This window comes from Merops nubicus, unplaced genomic scaffold (genome assembly GCF_000691845.1).
Source record: "Merops nubicus isolate BGI_N331 unplaced genomic scaffold, ASM69184v1 scaffold10856, whole genome shotgun sequence".
In the NCBI taxonomy this organism is placed as follows: Eukaryota; Metazoa; Chordata; class Aves; order Coraciiformes; family Meropidae; genus Merops; species Merops nubicus.
In genome coordinates, this window is record NW_008612950.1 from 2,426 (window position 1) to 18,605 (window position 16,180).

Here is a 16,180-nt window from a genome sequence, read left to right on the forward strand (position 1 = left end):
CTTTTGCCCTACATTAAACCAAACCAAGGTGTTGTCTCTACCCGTTTCTTACCCTAATCCAAATTTAATTTCCCTTGAAGGGAAAGGGTGAAAAAGATCTATAAAGGATATGTGGTCTGTCCAAATACAGAAAGAAACCTCTTGACTCAGAGAGAAACTGTCAAATCAGAGCAAGCAGCTGTATAACTGCCACACTGCCCAACACCTTCCCCATGCAGCCATTCTTATCTACCAGAGCAAAAAAAAAAAACCCAAATATATATGTAAATCAAGGCCCTTTCATTGCTTGTTTCTCATTCTGCCCAATTCCCTTTCCCAGTAACTCATCTGCATGCATTCTGGCTACAGAGACCACAGTTAATCCTTTTTTTTTCTTGTTTTGAAGAAAGGCTTTACAATAACTACGAATTTGAACAACACGGTGACCAGTCACAAACCTTTCACTGCAGAGCGGGGTGAGTGTACACACACACACACACACACACACACACACACACACGTGTGCCAGAGGGGGGCACGTTCCCAGCCCTGCTCCAAGGGCATGGCATGACAGTGCCCTGGTGAAAGAGAGAAGGGCTGGGCTGAGAGCCTGGGGCAGGAAGGGCTGTGAGCACAGCCTGCTGACAGCCTGCCGTGGGACCCTGCCCAGCCCCTCTGTCACAGCCTGTAAGGGGCAGCTGGAAGGGACTGACATCTCTGCCACACGCTGCAAGGAAAAGAGGCAGTTAAAGTGTCAAACGACTGCAGAAACCAAACTCAAAGAACAATAGAAAGATCAACCAGAAAACAGTTTGAAGCCTTGTCAGAAGAGTTCACTTGCCACGGAGCAGGTAAGAGCTGCTGTGGCTAATGCAGCAGAGAACACCCATTCTACCTTTGAAGGCAGAGACAGTGGCTTCTCCCCAGCCCTAAAAGGAACCAGGTCAGACATAGATCCCTGCTGACAGGGCAAGAAAGACCAACCAACACCAACCCCCTTACTGGCCCAGGCCAAGAGAGGCAATTGTTAACCACCACCACAACAGAGAGACCACTGCAGTCAACTGCATCCTGCTCTGGCCCAGGGGAGGGCTATCAGATAACCAGATTCTTCATAGTCCAAGAAGGGCAGTTCCCTTCCTGAGCCAAAAAAAAAAAAAAAAAAGAAAAAAAAAATTAAAAAAAAGGAAAAAAAAGAGGCTTTGTATTCCAAGCTCCAACAGTGACTATCTGCTGGATCAGTCCAGCGAACAGGGATTACACTCCTGGAACAGCAAGTAGAAGCCTCCTCCAGGTAAAATCTGGAACCTGTAAAGTGCTCCTGCTAATGCTAATCGATGAACACTGCCCCTCCATGCCCAGCAGTGGAAGGGTGTAATGCAGTCAGTGGTAGAACAAGCACTAGCACTCAACCATTTATCACCTCCCATCTGGATGGCGGTAGTTTTCTGAAACGCACTTTTGGGAGATATTTCCTATGAGAAGAGGATGTCTGGGGATTTGAGGGTGAGGAAGGTGAAGTGCACACCATAGCATACCTTGTTCAGTAAAACCGTGGCCTTGGCAGGTGATGTTCCCTTGCAGAGACAACAGAATAAAGCATCCTGCAAGTGGCTGTTTCACCGTGTCCCCCACAAGCAGCTCTCGGTTTGGTTACAATGGTTTTCCCCTCCCCCAGTGGTTTGAAGAGTTCACAGTGGTATAACCCAATGTCCTGGGGAGACAGAAGCTGGGAAGTCCCCTGTTGCAAGTGAATAGGTGGAGTGAGGGATGCAGATGAGCAACATCCTCTAGGACTAGGGATAAGCCCAACAGACACCTCATGTCAGGTCGGGACCAGGGGGAAGGCAGGCACTGGAGGAACTGGGAACTGGGACTGGGGATAGGGAAAGTCAGCGCAGGGAAAGTGCACGATCTGGAGTGGTCTCGGAGTAGTTCTGCAGTGCAAATGTATGGGGAGGGGCATGGAGAAATCCCTTCTGGAATGCTGCATGAAGAGAGGTAAAGGTTGGCATCCATGTGGCAATGGACTGGGTAGGGGCCTGTTTCCAGCAGCTCTACCCTGTTCTTCACATTTAGTGGGTTTCAATCACCACTGGCTCGTAAACTCCAGATGAGACCCTGGGGAGGCAGAGGGGAGGGAGAGGAGAAAGCCAGGTTATTTTCCTCAGTTGTTCAGAGCAAGCAAGTTCTTATTCAGAGCTCTCCGCTCGCCAACACCGCCTTCTAACCTCACACAAAATACTGAAAATAACGAGTCAGTCTGGCAAGCACTCAACCTCCTAACACAAACCAGGCAGCTACGTGGCAGGCTAACACTGGAGCACTCAAAAGAGCTGGGTCTAGCACAGGAATCCTTCTGAAGGACAGAGGGAAGCAGGGAGCAGCCTGCACAGAGCCAGCATTCCTGGCTCTGCTGCGCTCCCGATTTTGTCAGCAACTTGACATGTCTTTAAATTCCCGTTATTGCTTTTTTGTTTTAACCTCAAAAGGCTCAAACACAACTAGCCAAGACACTGTACTAAGAGCTGCTGTATTATGAAAAAGTTTTATTTGTTCAGAAGTCTTTCCCGAGGGAACAAGCCCTCTGTGACAGCCAAGGCAGGGAAAAGGGACAACCCAGGCTGGTGCAGTTTTGCTGGAGACCAGCAGGAGGCAAAGCTCCTGCCTTCAGCCAGGCCCAGGAGCAAACGGGAACCAACCTCTACCCTTCTGTCCTTCTACTCCTTACTTCTGCTCCCGGATCTAACAGCTAGGATCCCATCATCCCTCTGATCTCCTGCTCAGAACTTCATCTGTGCAGCCGTAGCCTGTCACCAAAAGGATCACAGGGGTGTTGGTGTGGGAATAAAGCTACCAAGTAACACATGATATTTAGAAATCTCTCCTGTAGCAAAAAGTCAGTGTTTTGTGGGTACACAGAGCTAACTAATATCTCTGGAGCCCTGCTGTCTGACAGCCTTTCAGCAAGCCTACCTGTTTCCCAGCTGAATACCACTCAATGTAGTTGTTCCGTCTCTGCTCACAAACAGCCTCAGGTTACTGTCTGCAGATAGAAAAGGAAGGAAGACATGAAAATCCAGAACTGCCAATGCTGCCAGGTGCTCCCCTCCCAGAAGCAACACACAGTGGTCAGCAAGGGAACCAGTGTGTTTCTGTGAATGCATGTGCATGCTCTCTGGTGTTCCCACAGTAACAGAGCCCCTGGGAACTCTCCTTGCTCTGAACAGGAGCCTCATGTACCAAATTAACCACAGCATTAAGCTTTGGAAGAGTAAATGCAGAGAAATGAGTTCAGTGATAGTCCTCCAGCTCCTCCTTTTAAGGCAATTCCATTGATGCAAGTTCTCAATCAGCTTAAACACACCTGAACAGAAGAGATGTGGGGCCTTGTGCTGCTTTTGTGGGGCCACAGGAGGAGCAGCTCAGTCTGTTCTGCAGGTGAGAGGTGGCTCCATTCAGCTTGGTTTTAACCCATGCTGAGTGGGGTGTAATTCCCCATATGATAAGAGTGTTGCCATGTGGAGTGATTTAAGGTGACTAACAGTAAACTACAGAAGCATGAACAACAAACTAGGCTCAAGTTTAAAACTTTTCAAAACACCTTAACTAGATGAAAGAAATTGATTTCTCGGCTAAATGGGAAAATGGAAACAAATGCAGGGGTATTATTATTTTTCTCTTAACAGCTGCTGTGTCTGCAATGAAGAAAACCCTTTCCTAGGCTCTCAGAGCCTTTATCACCAGCACACTGTGATGCATCTTCCCTCCCATCTTTTTGCAGAGGTGTGCTGTCCCCTCTCCAGTTATGCTCTCTGATTTTAATAAATCCCCTTGGGCTGACCCTGGACGAGGGCCACTGGAGCAGCACAGACAGCTGATGTAACTGATTGCCACTGCAGTGAACAATCAGTATTCTCCCCCTCTCATCCTCTATGTTTGAACTGCTCTAGTGTGTAGCACAGCACCAAGTGCTACTTGCTAACAGATATGCAGCTCTCACACCCACATGGTTTGTTTATCTACCAGAAAAACACCTGGCAGGCACTGAAAGCAAACTGCTGCTGTCAGAAAGGGAGAGGAGTCCGTGGCAGATCAGGTCTGACTGTGGAAGCTTGGCAGCCCTGCTAAAGCAACCACCAAGACCTCCCCTTTGAGACTTCTCCTCTCACCTTCAGTATTGCTGACATCTGTGAAGTCCTGACTCTGCATTATTTTCTCCACTATATCATCAGCATCGATCCTGGTGTCATCCACTCGAGTTGGGTGACTCTCCACTGAATCCTTTTTCCTCCTGGGGAAGAGATAAAAAAAAAGGGAAACCTTACTCAGCTTTCCAAGACACAGATTTTCATACAGCATCCTGCTTCTCCTGGCAATAGCTGCTGCCTCAGGGGCTACAATCCCACGAACTGCTGCGTGCAGACAAAGCAGCAGAGTCCATCCCACGTTCCCAGAGCAGGGGCTTTGCTCGGCAGCCGCTCACCGGGAGGGTCTGTCCAGCAGGAGGGCTGGTCTGGGGGGGCGGGGTGGCTTCTCCAGCTTGTGGTCCCGCTCCCCCTCGGGACACTCCACGGTCATGCTGAGCCCCCCCGAGGCGCTGCTGCTGGTGGAGGTGTTCCGGCGGTGCGTCAGGTCGGACATGCTGGAGGAGCGGGAGTGCTCCGTGCTGTAGCCTGCAACAGAGAGACCTCAGACCACAGCTCCCCTTCCTGGCAGCAGCTAACGGGCTGGGCAGCTTCCCACCAGCCCTTCTGCTCCCCTACACAGAGGTTCAGACATACACCTATGGGCTCGTTTGCAGAGACTAAAGAGGAGAGTGGTATTACAGAGAGGGCTGCAGATGGCTGTCACAAGAGCACGTGGCAGGGAAGAAAGGGCTGGCAGAGCTCTGGGGATCAATGCTTACCAGAGATCTTGGACTGCTGGCTGGCGTAGCTGGAGTTCCGCGAGTGCCCCGAGTGGAAGACTTCCTCTGGGCTGGACAGGTTCTGATCTGGTTCTTCTGGGACACCTGCCAAGGAACCAGAGGGCACTCCACTTACACTGTAACCCAGCCAGCACACTGCCTGCTGATCACCCTGGACTGCAGGCTGATCTTGGGATGCTAGATCAAAGAAAGGGCAGGTCTGTTGGCAGAGCCCCGCTGTACAGGCTAATACAGAGCTTAGAAGCAGCTGGGGAGTAGGGAAGACAACAATTAGCTTCTCTGTCAAGTTCATCACTAATTCTAGCATCCAGCAGCTGAATTTACAATCATCTCAGGGGCTTGAAGGACCTCGGACAGGTAGTGTCTGAAGCGATCCGCTCAAAGGCATTAAGCTAAGACCAAGAAAGCACCAAATGGCAGTAAAGTATTTCAGCCTCTGGGTGCTTCTCCTGTCTCTACCTTTCCCCTTCCAGTACCTGTGAGGGAGCCCATGCCATTTAAATCAAACTGGATACAGAAACCTCAGTATAATTTCTGCTCTTTTGCTATGGCTCCTGCTTGTCTCTCTTGCAGGGAGCTTATCTGAAAGCACACAAGTGTAACATGTTAGCCAGTTGGAGAATAGCATTTACACAGTGTGCTAAGCTGCTGAGGTGATGAGACTTGAATGCTATTTTGGTGCAGTGTATCTGCCTGTACATTCAGAATGTGCTGGGAAGGAAAAAAAGCTACAGGAAAATGCAGTGCCCTTGAAAACGGGCTCATACAGAAGCCAAGGAACTCTGCATCAGCAGCTGGAACAAGGCCATTAGACCTCGAACCAACCTCTAAAATCTTCAGAAGAACTTTTCTAGAAGATAGGTCTGAGCAACAGAATAGCTGAGTGGGGAACAATGTTAAGTGTCATTGAACACAATGGACTGCAGGGATGAGTGCAAGGCATGAATTATTAAATCCCCAGAAAAAGGAACAAATTGCTCCATCTCCACTAACAGAAATACGCATGTGGCAAAGATTCATCCTTCCTCTCCTCAACTGCACTTAATAGATGGTTTTGTTTTTCTCAGTTTTCTTAATGAGCAGAAGGGAGAGGGTGTGTGCAGGAAAACATGAAAATTTAAGATGTTTCTGTGCTTCCAAGTTTTGGGGAAAACAGTGTCCAGGCCCAGCCAAGCATTTCATGGCTGCAGGACAGGCATTCATACCCGAGCTGAGGATGGCAGCTCTTGGCTTGGTCTGACGCAGAGAGCCAATTGTGGCTGAACTGCTGCTGCTGCTGCTGGTGGTTCCCTCACCCTTACAGGTCAGCTGCAGGGTTGAGTCCTGTCCTGGTATGGTGATGGATTTGGCGGTAGAAGGAGGCCTGAAATCAGAAGTGAAGGAGGTTACAAACTGCCAGGCAGGGACCGGGAATCACCTACCCCACTCCACCAGCCATTCCCACTCTGCTCTCTCGAGGGGGTTCCCCTGCCTGCCCCCCGTCGTGGTGGGGAGAAGCTGGCAGCCCTCTGCAGCTAGCAGCACAGCCTGGTGGTGGAGCTTCTTTTCCTACATGCAAAACTCAGGTCTTCCCTGCCTCGTGCTGCATCTGGACTACCTTCCATGGAAAAACAAGTTTCTGAGGTAGATTAAGGCAAAAAGGGACCCTTCCATCATTTATACAGGACAACAGGCTCAGAGCCTGCACTATCCTCCAGAAGACCATCCAGAGCTGCTCTTTCCCCTCAACACGTGGCCAGCTGGCTTCACAAACAGGAACCAGTTTGCTGTTGTCCAGCTCTCAGTTCCAGCACCCTTTTGTTACACCTTTCTGACGTGGGTCAAAAAGAAACCTTTTATCCTAGCAACCCCATCCCCCTATGAGAATACTTTTACTATGATCAAATAACCTTTCTGCTTTTTAACTGACGATAAAACTCCTTTCCAGTAAGACTAAAGTGTTTTTCCAGCTGTCAAAATTATTTTCTGGGTTACTCTGCGTGCTCCCAACATCCCTTTGTAAATGCTGACTGCAGGGCAGAGCTGTGAGTGCCTGGAGCCCACTCCCTTCCTCCAGAAGTGTTTTTGGGTGGAGACCACGGCATGTGCTGCGTGGCAAAGTGAACATTCCTGTTGGAGCACTAACCTCCCTGTAGCCCATAGTCTGAACTAGAACTAATGGGTCGTATTAAGCTTTTCAAGTGAGGAGTGAGAAAGAAAAAATTTATTATTTTCTTACTTGGAGTTCTGAGGGAAGATGCTACATGAGAGGCCTTTTGCAGTATTTTGGGAGAAAGAATAAAGTGCTGAGCATATTTTCTATGGGCAGCCAAACAGCTATAAAGGTTTCAGGAAACCCACAGCACGCCTCCACCAGGAAAAAACCCTCCCTAATCACGTTATCAGTGATTTATATGCACCCAGGTACTCTGGGGACTTTGCTTTCCAGGTTAATAAGGCCTTTACAGCCCTAATCAAACAAACTGTTCTGCAGCAGCTGTCTGAGCAGCCCCTGGGTCTGTCGGCTCAGGCTGCTCTGCCCCCTCCACGACACCCTGGAGAAGAAGGTTCATCTGAGTGCTGCAGAAAGTCAGTGCTTGGAAGCAATTTCCCAGCACAGTTTAATTGCTGCCTCACCCTCTAAGGAGTGCCATTGCTCAAAAGCTCCACTGATCCAGTACTGCTCTATGTGCAAAGCTTCCATTTTTAGACATGTGCACATCATCAACATATAAGGAAAAATGGGAATGACTGCAAAAAATCCTTTAAGAAAATTAAGAGGTTTGACTTTGAGACTGACCCTGCTTAGATTAAATGGGTATTTATATGTAATTCCATATCATTTTCAGGCAATCTAACAGTGGGACTTGCTTCCATAGTGAAGGAGCAACAGGTATTTTTGTCAGACAAATTACTGCCAGACATTCTAGTACCCTAGATTTAAAACATCTGTTACTGTTATAAAGTTACAGTTTAAGATATCCAAAACTTTATTACACTTCCTTCTGAAGCAGAAATTTTTCAGAATCAGATGACACTGCATTGAGGGTTTGAAAGTCTCAGAAAATGCTGCAGCACTATGAAAAGCCATTCACAAAATAAACCTGCCAAAGATCACGCAGCATTTTATACCACGAATGCAAGCTAATTTATACACTTCAAGCTAGCTCCTAAAATTAGATCTTTAGCCCAGAATACCACTGCTGCATGGGATGGCCTCGAGGTATAGCTTTCCTCTCTCATACTGTTGGGAGTCAGCACAGAACGTTCCTGTCAGCACAGGGCAGCTCTGCTGTGGCCATCACACACCCGACAGCACACCACGCCAGGCTGGCACTGCAGAGTCCTTCAAAGGTAGATGTTGCCCCTATATTTGCTAGTTGAGTCCCAAAAACTCTTTAAGCAACAAAACTGCTTCATAGCTTAACAGTACTTATTCTTTCTTATCACAATCCATTAAAAAAGGAAAAAAAAAGAGTACATGATTGCAATTTCTCTGCTTATTAATAGAAATTGTGAAGCTGGGTCCCCATAGAAGGAGGATTAAAATGTTTCAGCCTTGCAGTATTTTTGTTGCTGTTTCAAGACCTTTATCCTGTGTGATATGTGCTGAAGTGTGTCTGTTTCCAAGACTGTTTTCTTCATTGACCTTTCTCTTCTTGGAGGTCAGTGAAATCAACCCCAGAGCTATAAGAAATTCTATCCTTCATGCAAAACATGAAGTTTGTCATCAACATCCGTTTGTTTCCAAAACCTAGCTGACGCTAGCAGAGGAAACACTGTGCACAACCAGTAACCAAGCTGGGAACACCAGGGCAGAGAATAAACCAATTAACAGCACAGGCTGGCTGATGCAACAACCCAGACTACCAATTCCAAGCTTTCCCCTGAACTTCTCAATATCAAGGGCATTTCTTCCCCCTCCCCATCAGTTTCAGTCTCCAGCAAAGAGCTGCAAAAGAACCAGGTGTTCTGGTCTGCCCAGAACGGGGCGAGCCCCCAGAAACTCACGTTTTGAAGCAGGGGTCCCCTGAGAGCAGGGACATTCCAATGGTGACCTGGAGAGGGGACAAGGCACATCGTTAGCCATCCTGCAGTGAGCTCCCCACTTCACAACAGCCAGGAGGACAAGGGCTAGGTGTAAAGATTAGTGAGAGCTAGATGACCTTCAGAGGTCCCTTCCAACCCAAAGGATTCTAGGATTCTATGAAAACAGCTTCAGGGATTTAGCAAGATTCTTTCCCTGCTCCAAATCACTGGCATCAGGAAGTTTAAGTTGCAGTGGCTCAGCAGGACACCAGCCTGGCCACCCTGACAATGCATTTATAACCCTTCCCCCCTCCTGCCATGGCTTCTTTGATGACAAAGAATGCTGTCAAGGGTCATTGCTTGGCCAAATGGATGCCAAGATATCAAAGGGCAACTCTAACAATGGGAAGCTTGCCCAGTCAGACTAGCAGCACAAAAGCAGAAGCCTGTCTCTGTACATAGCAGGACCTCTCTCCCAGGCCTGGCACCACACTCTGGCTGTGATCTTTCCGAATTCAATAGTGGGATTTCCACTAGGGCAGTACTAGCTGCTGTACCTTTAGGATGGAGTTGTCCTGTCGGGTGTTCTTAGTATCATATCCTTCCAGCAAGCAGCAACGGACAGTGGATCCAGAGCCTGCAAATTCTGCCAGATTTAGATCAGCAAAGCCCAGCTGTAGCAAAGAAAACAATAGAGGGGAAGGAGAGAGAACAAAAATTACTCAATAAAGGGATATGTGGTGTCACACAGACCAAAGGAAGAGAGAGCATCTGTGAGCCAGGGCAGAATCAGGAGCCAGTACACAGAGCTGTGGCTGTGCAGACCCCATAGTCTCGAGGATGGGCAGGGTCACGTTCCTAATCCCAAGCCAGGTGGACACTTGAGGCCTCCAGGAAGCCAGCCCCACGTGGAGGAAGGATGTGCAGCAGTGGTGTTGGCCAGGATAGTGTTAACCAGCCAGCAGCCATTGCATAACCAAGGACATGGAAGGCACTAGGTCAACGATGTGGAAAAAACAGAATCACACATACACAAACATAATAAGGCACCCTTTGTATCGGGCCATCCCAGAATGCAGTGGACCATACAAACCAGGAGATGAAAGGATATTGTTACAGAGGAAAGTGACACCTCCCCAAAAAACAAAACTGAGACTTCCAGCACAGCACACTGGAAGTCCAGGGCCATGCAGCAGTGCATGTGCCTCAGCCCCACAGACACGGCTGCTGCGCTGGGGAACTGCTGGAGCAAAGTTTCCTCAACACCACTGAGATTGACCTAGCAAGAGGGATGTTTGACAAGCAAAAGGGAAGAGAAATATTTGGAGAGATTTAGCTGTGAGCTCTCTAAACCTTCTCTAACAAAGGGGAAGCCAACAGGGAAGGTGACAGAAAGCTGATGATCACAGGCAAATTCAAAGAGGATACTGATACCTCTAGAGTAAAGACAAACAATGAAGAGTACTTTGTTTATCTGCTCTAACTCCTGCTGTATCAATACACCATTTCAAAGGAAAAGTTACAGCTTCTTCTATGCAGAGCTTTAGCAATAAAAGTCAGAGTCATGTCTCATCTCATCAGATCAGGAAGAGATGCTGCACCCCATACCTAGCCAAGGTGTCTGAGTATGGAAAGTCTGTGTCACTTCAGCATCCAGGTGAGCTTCCAGAAGAACAGGGAGAGAAGGTGGAGAAGCAGCAGCTCAGAGCTCAGTGTTACTCTGTGCAGTGCAGTACATTGCTCCTGCCCTGGCACTGACAGATGGATGATACAGCTGAACAGGGAGCCCCAAACAGTAGCACCATCCTAAGGAAATGAGCTGCTCTGTCAGCCCTGGAAGCTGACAGGGAGTCACAGCACACACCACAGTCCCTGCTGTATGAACCCTGGCTCACACTGTTCCAGACCAAAAGTCTGAACCATGGTGTGCACAAGACAGATGATTCAGGGGAAGACAGCAGCAAGATAAGTATAGCTGCTTCCTCCATCCCATTTGCAAAGGGGAATAAGAGCTGATGGCAAATGAAAAAAAAAAAAAATAGTGGGAGAGAGCAGTAACCTTTCTTCAGAAGAAAAAAAAAAAAAAAAACCCCAAAAAAAAACAAAAAAAAAACCCAAAAAAAAACCAAAAGAAAACCCAAAGGAAAACAAAAAAACAACCTAACTTTTCTCCCTTCTTAAGAAAACCCTTAATGCCAAGTGTCTCTCCAGCCCTCGCTGTAGATGTTCCTCTGCCTCTTCCAGCCAAGGGCTGCACAGCTTGCTGAACATTCACTGATAAGGAAAAAGCAGTGCATTTTTATCTCTCAGAGATAAACAGGACAGGAGAAAGCCACAGAAGGAGATGCAATCCATCACTGTGACAGAACTGGAAGATGGAGGAGACGTGGCATGACCACACCAGAAGGACAACATGGGACAGGAATGGCCCAGACCCAGACTCCTCTTCCTCCACCACAGCACTAACTTCAAGAAGATCAACACCAGAGGACAGAGTGTGGGAGAACCGTCCAGCAACCCATACAGTGGGCAGAGGTCAGAAGCTCTTTGCAGGAAGCAGACTCTCAGTATATAGAGGAAGGATCCCTTAACAAAAGGATGTTTTCAGATGTAACCTTTCAGAATAGTTTCCTCAGTTTTCCAGCCAGCTGATGGTGTTTCTTCCAGCTCAGGGGAAGAGTTTCCTCTTTATCAGCCCTCCCTGCTGGCTTCCGCTCCGCAGCCCCTGACACGGAGGTGACATTCACGGCAGACCAAAAGGTGCACGAGCTGATGGAGACTTGGTCTGGCCCACAGACAGCTCCACCACCCTCAGTCACTGCTGAAGGAGGACCAGGAAAAGAGGCCATGCACAAGCTGGACTTTCCTCTACACCTGCTGCCACGATTGGAGTGGTTTTCAGCTGAATGACCAGCTTAAAAAGGTGAGGGCTTATTGTTTAGAACGAGAAAATGGTTGCATGGACATACACCACAGACTTCTGCTAGAAACATCAGGAATCCCAAGTCAGTTTTGCCACGAGGACCTGCCTAGAACAAGCCTTGTCCACAGGGCACGACCACAAGGCTTAATCACCCTGTCTGGTGCAACATCCTCCATTTCTGAGCTGCCAAAATGCTCGGGTCATCTGCTGAATTCTAGGAGAACACATCTGCCTTCTTCACAGGAGACCAAGCAAGATACCAGCCCAGGAGATGACAAATACTTGAAATCTGTTCTCAAATTCTGAGCTGAAGGAGCTAGGTCTCTTTTAAAAAATCCCATTAAACACAACTGGAGACTGAGTGAAAGAGAAGTAGGTTGTAACATGGCCTGAACAAGACCCCAGGCTAACTCCACCAGGGAGACAGGCCTTCAGGCTTCTGTCAGTTCTGCATTTCCAAATGCTGTGGGAAGCCTGGGGATGGACACTGCGGGAGGAACAGGCTGATGCATCTGCTGTCTCAGAGGCACGTCTCCTCCTCCAGCTATGCTGCTCTCCCTGGACAGACAGCTCTGCTGCATGGAGGAATAACCTCCCCCCCAGGGTGAATTTAGTGAAAGAGAAACTGATGGCCCTAGAGAGCATGACCTAATTAGCAACAAAAAAGGAACGGTGTGGGCAGCCACACGGCCCTCTGTCACACAGCATGGCAGGACCAGTGCAGGTCATCTTTCAAAGCCTTCAGGTCTCAGGAAAGGTATCAATCAGAAGAAATTCTTATAAGGTTGTGCGTGACCTAAACATCTGTTTATTAGAAACTAGCAGCAGTGACTCATTTTCAAACAAACATGGTTTTGGGCTCTGTGTGAACTCAACTTCTAAGCCAACATTGTCTCTTGATCCAGTGCAGAGAGGAGAAGGGGGTGGCCTGTTTTCTCTCCCATAGCGCAGGCAAGAAAATCAGGGGGAGCAAAGCAAAACTAACATCCCTGCTGATCCGTTTGGTTTTCACCTCAGTGTCTCCTGTGCTCTGGAAGGCAGTGATTTCTGCTGTAGGTTTCTGCCTGCACACACGAGGCAGCGAGGTGCCCACCCAGCCACAGCTGCCTGCTGCCTTCTGGAGAGCTGAACTGGAGTCTGTGTTTCTTTATTAGCAAGACGCTGCCAGAAGCCAGAGAGTTCACATCTGACTCAGAACTTCCCCAAAGTTTAAGGACATGCAGATCATCTTCCCAACCCCCTTCTCAAATCCACATCCAGTGCAATCTGGACCCTGTCCCAGCAAGTTGACTTTTTTTGGGAAATCACTGAACCCAGGCTTAAACCAAGAATTAATGACCATCTCTCCAGACTGCCTCACGCAGCAGCCACTGGTTTCTAATGGGTACACAGCACTAAGAGAAGACAAGACCATCACCACTCTGCCACATTTGCCCTTTCTGTGCTCTTACCTTTGAGTAGGTTTTTCCGCCCTTCAGCTCCTATAATGGGAGACAAAACAAACAGGAAAAGCAGCTATTATATGTGCTGGGGAAACAGGGGGAAAGTCATTACTCAATCCTGGAATTTGCTCTCAGGATTTCACAAACCTCTGTCTCTCCAGGGTTACCACCACCCTGGTTGCTCCCACCCTCTGTCAAGCACTCTTGATGGGAGAGAGGCTTCAAGTCACATCCTGGCCCAAACAACCTTTACTTCCCACCGCTGCCCCTGCAGTTCTTGCTGCCAAATAAGCAGCTCATGAGCAGCACCAGTATGCTGGGGGTGCTCCCTGCCAGAGGCAGAAGCTAGGGGCTCACCTTGCGGACAGACACTCGGCAGATGCAGGGGTCCAGCAGCCCTGTGGCTGGGTTGGCACTCATTTTACACACAAAGGTGAACTTCTTTTTCCAGCGGACACAGTTTTCCTGAACTTCCTCTCTGTGAGAATGGGAAAAAAAAAAAGAATCTTCAAATAAAGGTATAAAGTGAAAACAGTCCTGACTATTAAGTATTTTTTTTAATGACTGGCAATCTGGCCTGTAAAGACCCTCTACAACACAGCTTTGTCCACACCACCTAGAACTACACCACACAAAGGTGTTACGTTTGCACCAAGCTTTCCACTAGTCAATACAGGTAAAATCCACTGAGGTTACAGGAAAGACTAATCATCTCATCAACAGAATTTGCCTTTAAAACTCTCCCAAGCTCTCCAGCACTTCCTGCTTAGCCGGTTTAGCTCATTCTTCGTCCAGCCTGGGGAGATCCAAGCTCTGTAACTGAACTGGGCTGAAGGTTTGCATGCTGATCTTCCTATGGTGTGCCTGGTTTGTATGGGCTCTGCACAGCAACCGTGCTACGTGTCCTGGACAGCTTGTCCTTCTCAGGCAGCCATCCCACTTCTTATGCTGGGACTAACCCAGTGAGGATGGCCAGCTCAAAGGAGGACAAAAACACACGTGGAAACGCTGCTGGGTGTGTGCAGACAGGACCATATCAAGCAAACACTGTACTTCAAAGCAGGGGCTTGGGAGTTCAGACTGTAAAGCAGTCCCAGCCAGGGAGGAGGTGGTTTTCCTTGCACAGCCTCTCAGCAGCCTACCCTGATCTCCAGGGCAAGTGAAATGCTCCAGCACTGGCTGAGCCACAGGAGGAGAAGAAGACAACTTCTCCAGAGGAGGAATCTTTTCGGGTCCAGGGCTGGCCTTTGCAGAGCCCTCAGAGGAAGCTGGATTTCACCCTTCAAAGGAGGCTGGTTCAAAGAAACCTGGAAACAAGGTGTGTGGGTCCTTCCACGGGACTCTGGTTCTATACTGACCCTCTACTGGACCTGATCTGTTCATGGCTCAGAGCTTGGCCCTCAGCCAATTAAGTTCTCAAAGTAACGAGCCTGGGAGGGAGGGAAGGGAAGGGAAGGGAAAGGACTTCTGACAGCTCTGAGCTTGCAAGTTTGCATCTCGCTCTTATCTCTCCTCTTAGCACAGCACAAAGGGGCAAGGGCACCCGATAAAGTGTTTGCTTTAGCAGGGAAAGGGAGGCTTCCCACCACCTGACCCGGGCACGATGTGAGCCAAAGGGATTGGTGACAAAGGGCAGAAGGATCGATCTTTGGCACTGCCTCAGCTCTCCGGGGCAGAGGCTGGTGCACAGTCCAAAAAGCCTTTCTGCAACCTCGAGGTGAGCCCAGCAGGACAGACACCAGGGACTGGATCCTAATCCACAAGGTCCCTGCAGTCCTCCGAGCTGTTTTGAGGGACCAGAATGTGCTGGCCAAGGCAAACACTGAGAAGAGAAAAGGGGTAGTTGGCAGATAATTGAAACCTGTAATCCTCTCTAATGCAGATAAGGGCTGATATCCCCGTTTAAAACGTTGAAAAACAGAAGGCAGCAATTCCTTCAAGGCAGTGAACTTAAACTCCTTCCAGACAGAACTAAGGCTAGCTATTGAAGTCATTGGAAAGGAAGACGTCTAAGTGCCCAAAATACCTTTGAACCTGGGATTAATTCAAGATGAGATCTGGTTTTCATTGCTCCACTCTCCAGCTCTTTCAGAGAGGAGAAGAAACACTTCCAGAGGGATTAAAAAGGCTTTGCCTATAATAAAATATTCACCAAGCCAGCCAAATTAGGCAAGTTAAATGTCAGATGTGAGGTGCCTTAAACCTGACTTAATAGCAGGCATCTCAAATGACCTAAAGGAAAACTGCAATACAGGTAAAAAAATGGAATTCAACAGAATAGAAAAATGCCCATGAACACACGTGCTTCAGAAATGCAAGGAAGGTACGTGGGATGCAGAAAACACCAAATATTTCAGCAGCATTAGTTGTCTTAAGTAATCTAATTCTAGAGAGCAAGGCTAACACTAATTCTGGTAAGGACACCAAAGCTTCAAGCTGAATCCTGGAAGACAGCTACAAAAAGCATGTGGACATGGTACTTCAGGACATGGTTTAGTGGTCATGGTAGTGTGGGGTTGATGATTGGACCTGATGACCTTAGAGTCATTAAAGTTTGAAAAGACCTCTCTGATTCTACAAGCCAACAATCTCCAGACCAGGCAGGTACAGCAGCCTGCTGCTGCAAACCTTGTTCCCAACTGCAGCTTGGAGCTGTAACTCCTGTCACAAGTGGATCCTGGAGTGGCTCAGCTCCAGCCCCCAGCGCCCACTGCACGCTCCCCACATCTGCTGTGCCAGCAGGCTGGGCAAGGGCTGCTCTGAGGGGCCACTGGCCTTACTCAGGAGCTCTTGCTCGTGTTACAATGCAGCTATGATTAAGCATCTGCTGGATGCTGCTAAGTCCAACAAAGGCTAATTACTTCAAACCATGGCAAAAAGTCCTGATTAGTAATGAAG

The 16,180-nt window shown here is 48.4% G+C and overlaps 1 protein-coding gene across 1 annotated transcript in view; it reads right to left on the bottom strand.

The window, feature by feature from the left end:
- Positions 1 to 1,599: 1,599 nt before the first annotated feature.
- The window catches only part of FAM102A (family with sequence similarity 102, member A), a 31,828-nt gene continuing 17,247 nt past the window's right edge, over positions 1,600 to 16,180 (bottom strand). Inside the window, exons 2-11 of the mRNA XM_008941719.1 lie at positions 13,640 to 13,760; positions 13,292 to 13,321; positions 9,475 to 9,591; positions 8,900 to 8,946; positions 6,115 to 6,272; positions 4,889 to 4,993; positions 4,466 to 4,655; positions 4,152 to 4,273; positions 2,956 to 3,025; positions 1,600 to 2,100 (exon numbers count right to left, since the gene is read on the bottom strand). Coding sequence (XP_008939967.1) covers positions 2,055 to 2,100; positions 2,956 to 3,025; positions 4,152 to 4,273; positions 4,466 to 4,655; positions 4,889 to 4,993; positions 6,115 to 6,272; positions 8,900 to 8,946; positions 9,475 to 9,591; positions 13,292 to 13,321; positions 13,640 to 13,760 — 1,006 coding nt within the window. The 3' untranslated portion in view covers positions 1,600 to 2,054. The remainder of the gene's footprint in view (positions 2,101 to 2,955; positions 3,026 to 4,151; positions 4,274 to 4,465; positions 4,656 to 4,888; positions 4,994 to 6,114; positions 6,273 to 8,899; positions 8,947 to 9,474; positions 9,592 to 13,291; positions 13,322 to 13,639; positions 13,761 to 16,180) is intronic.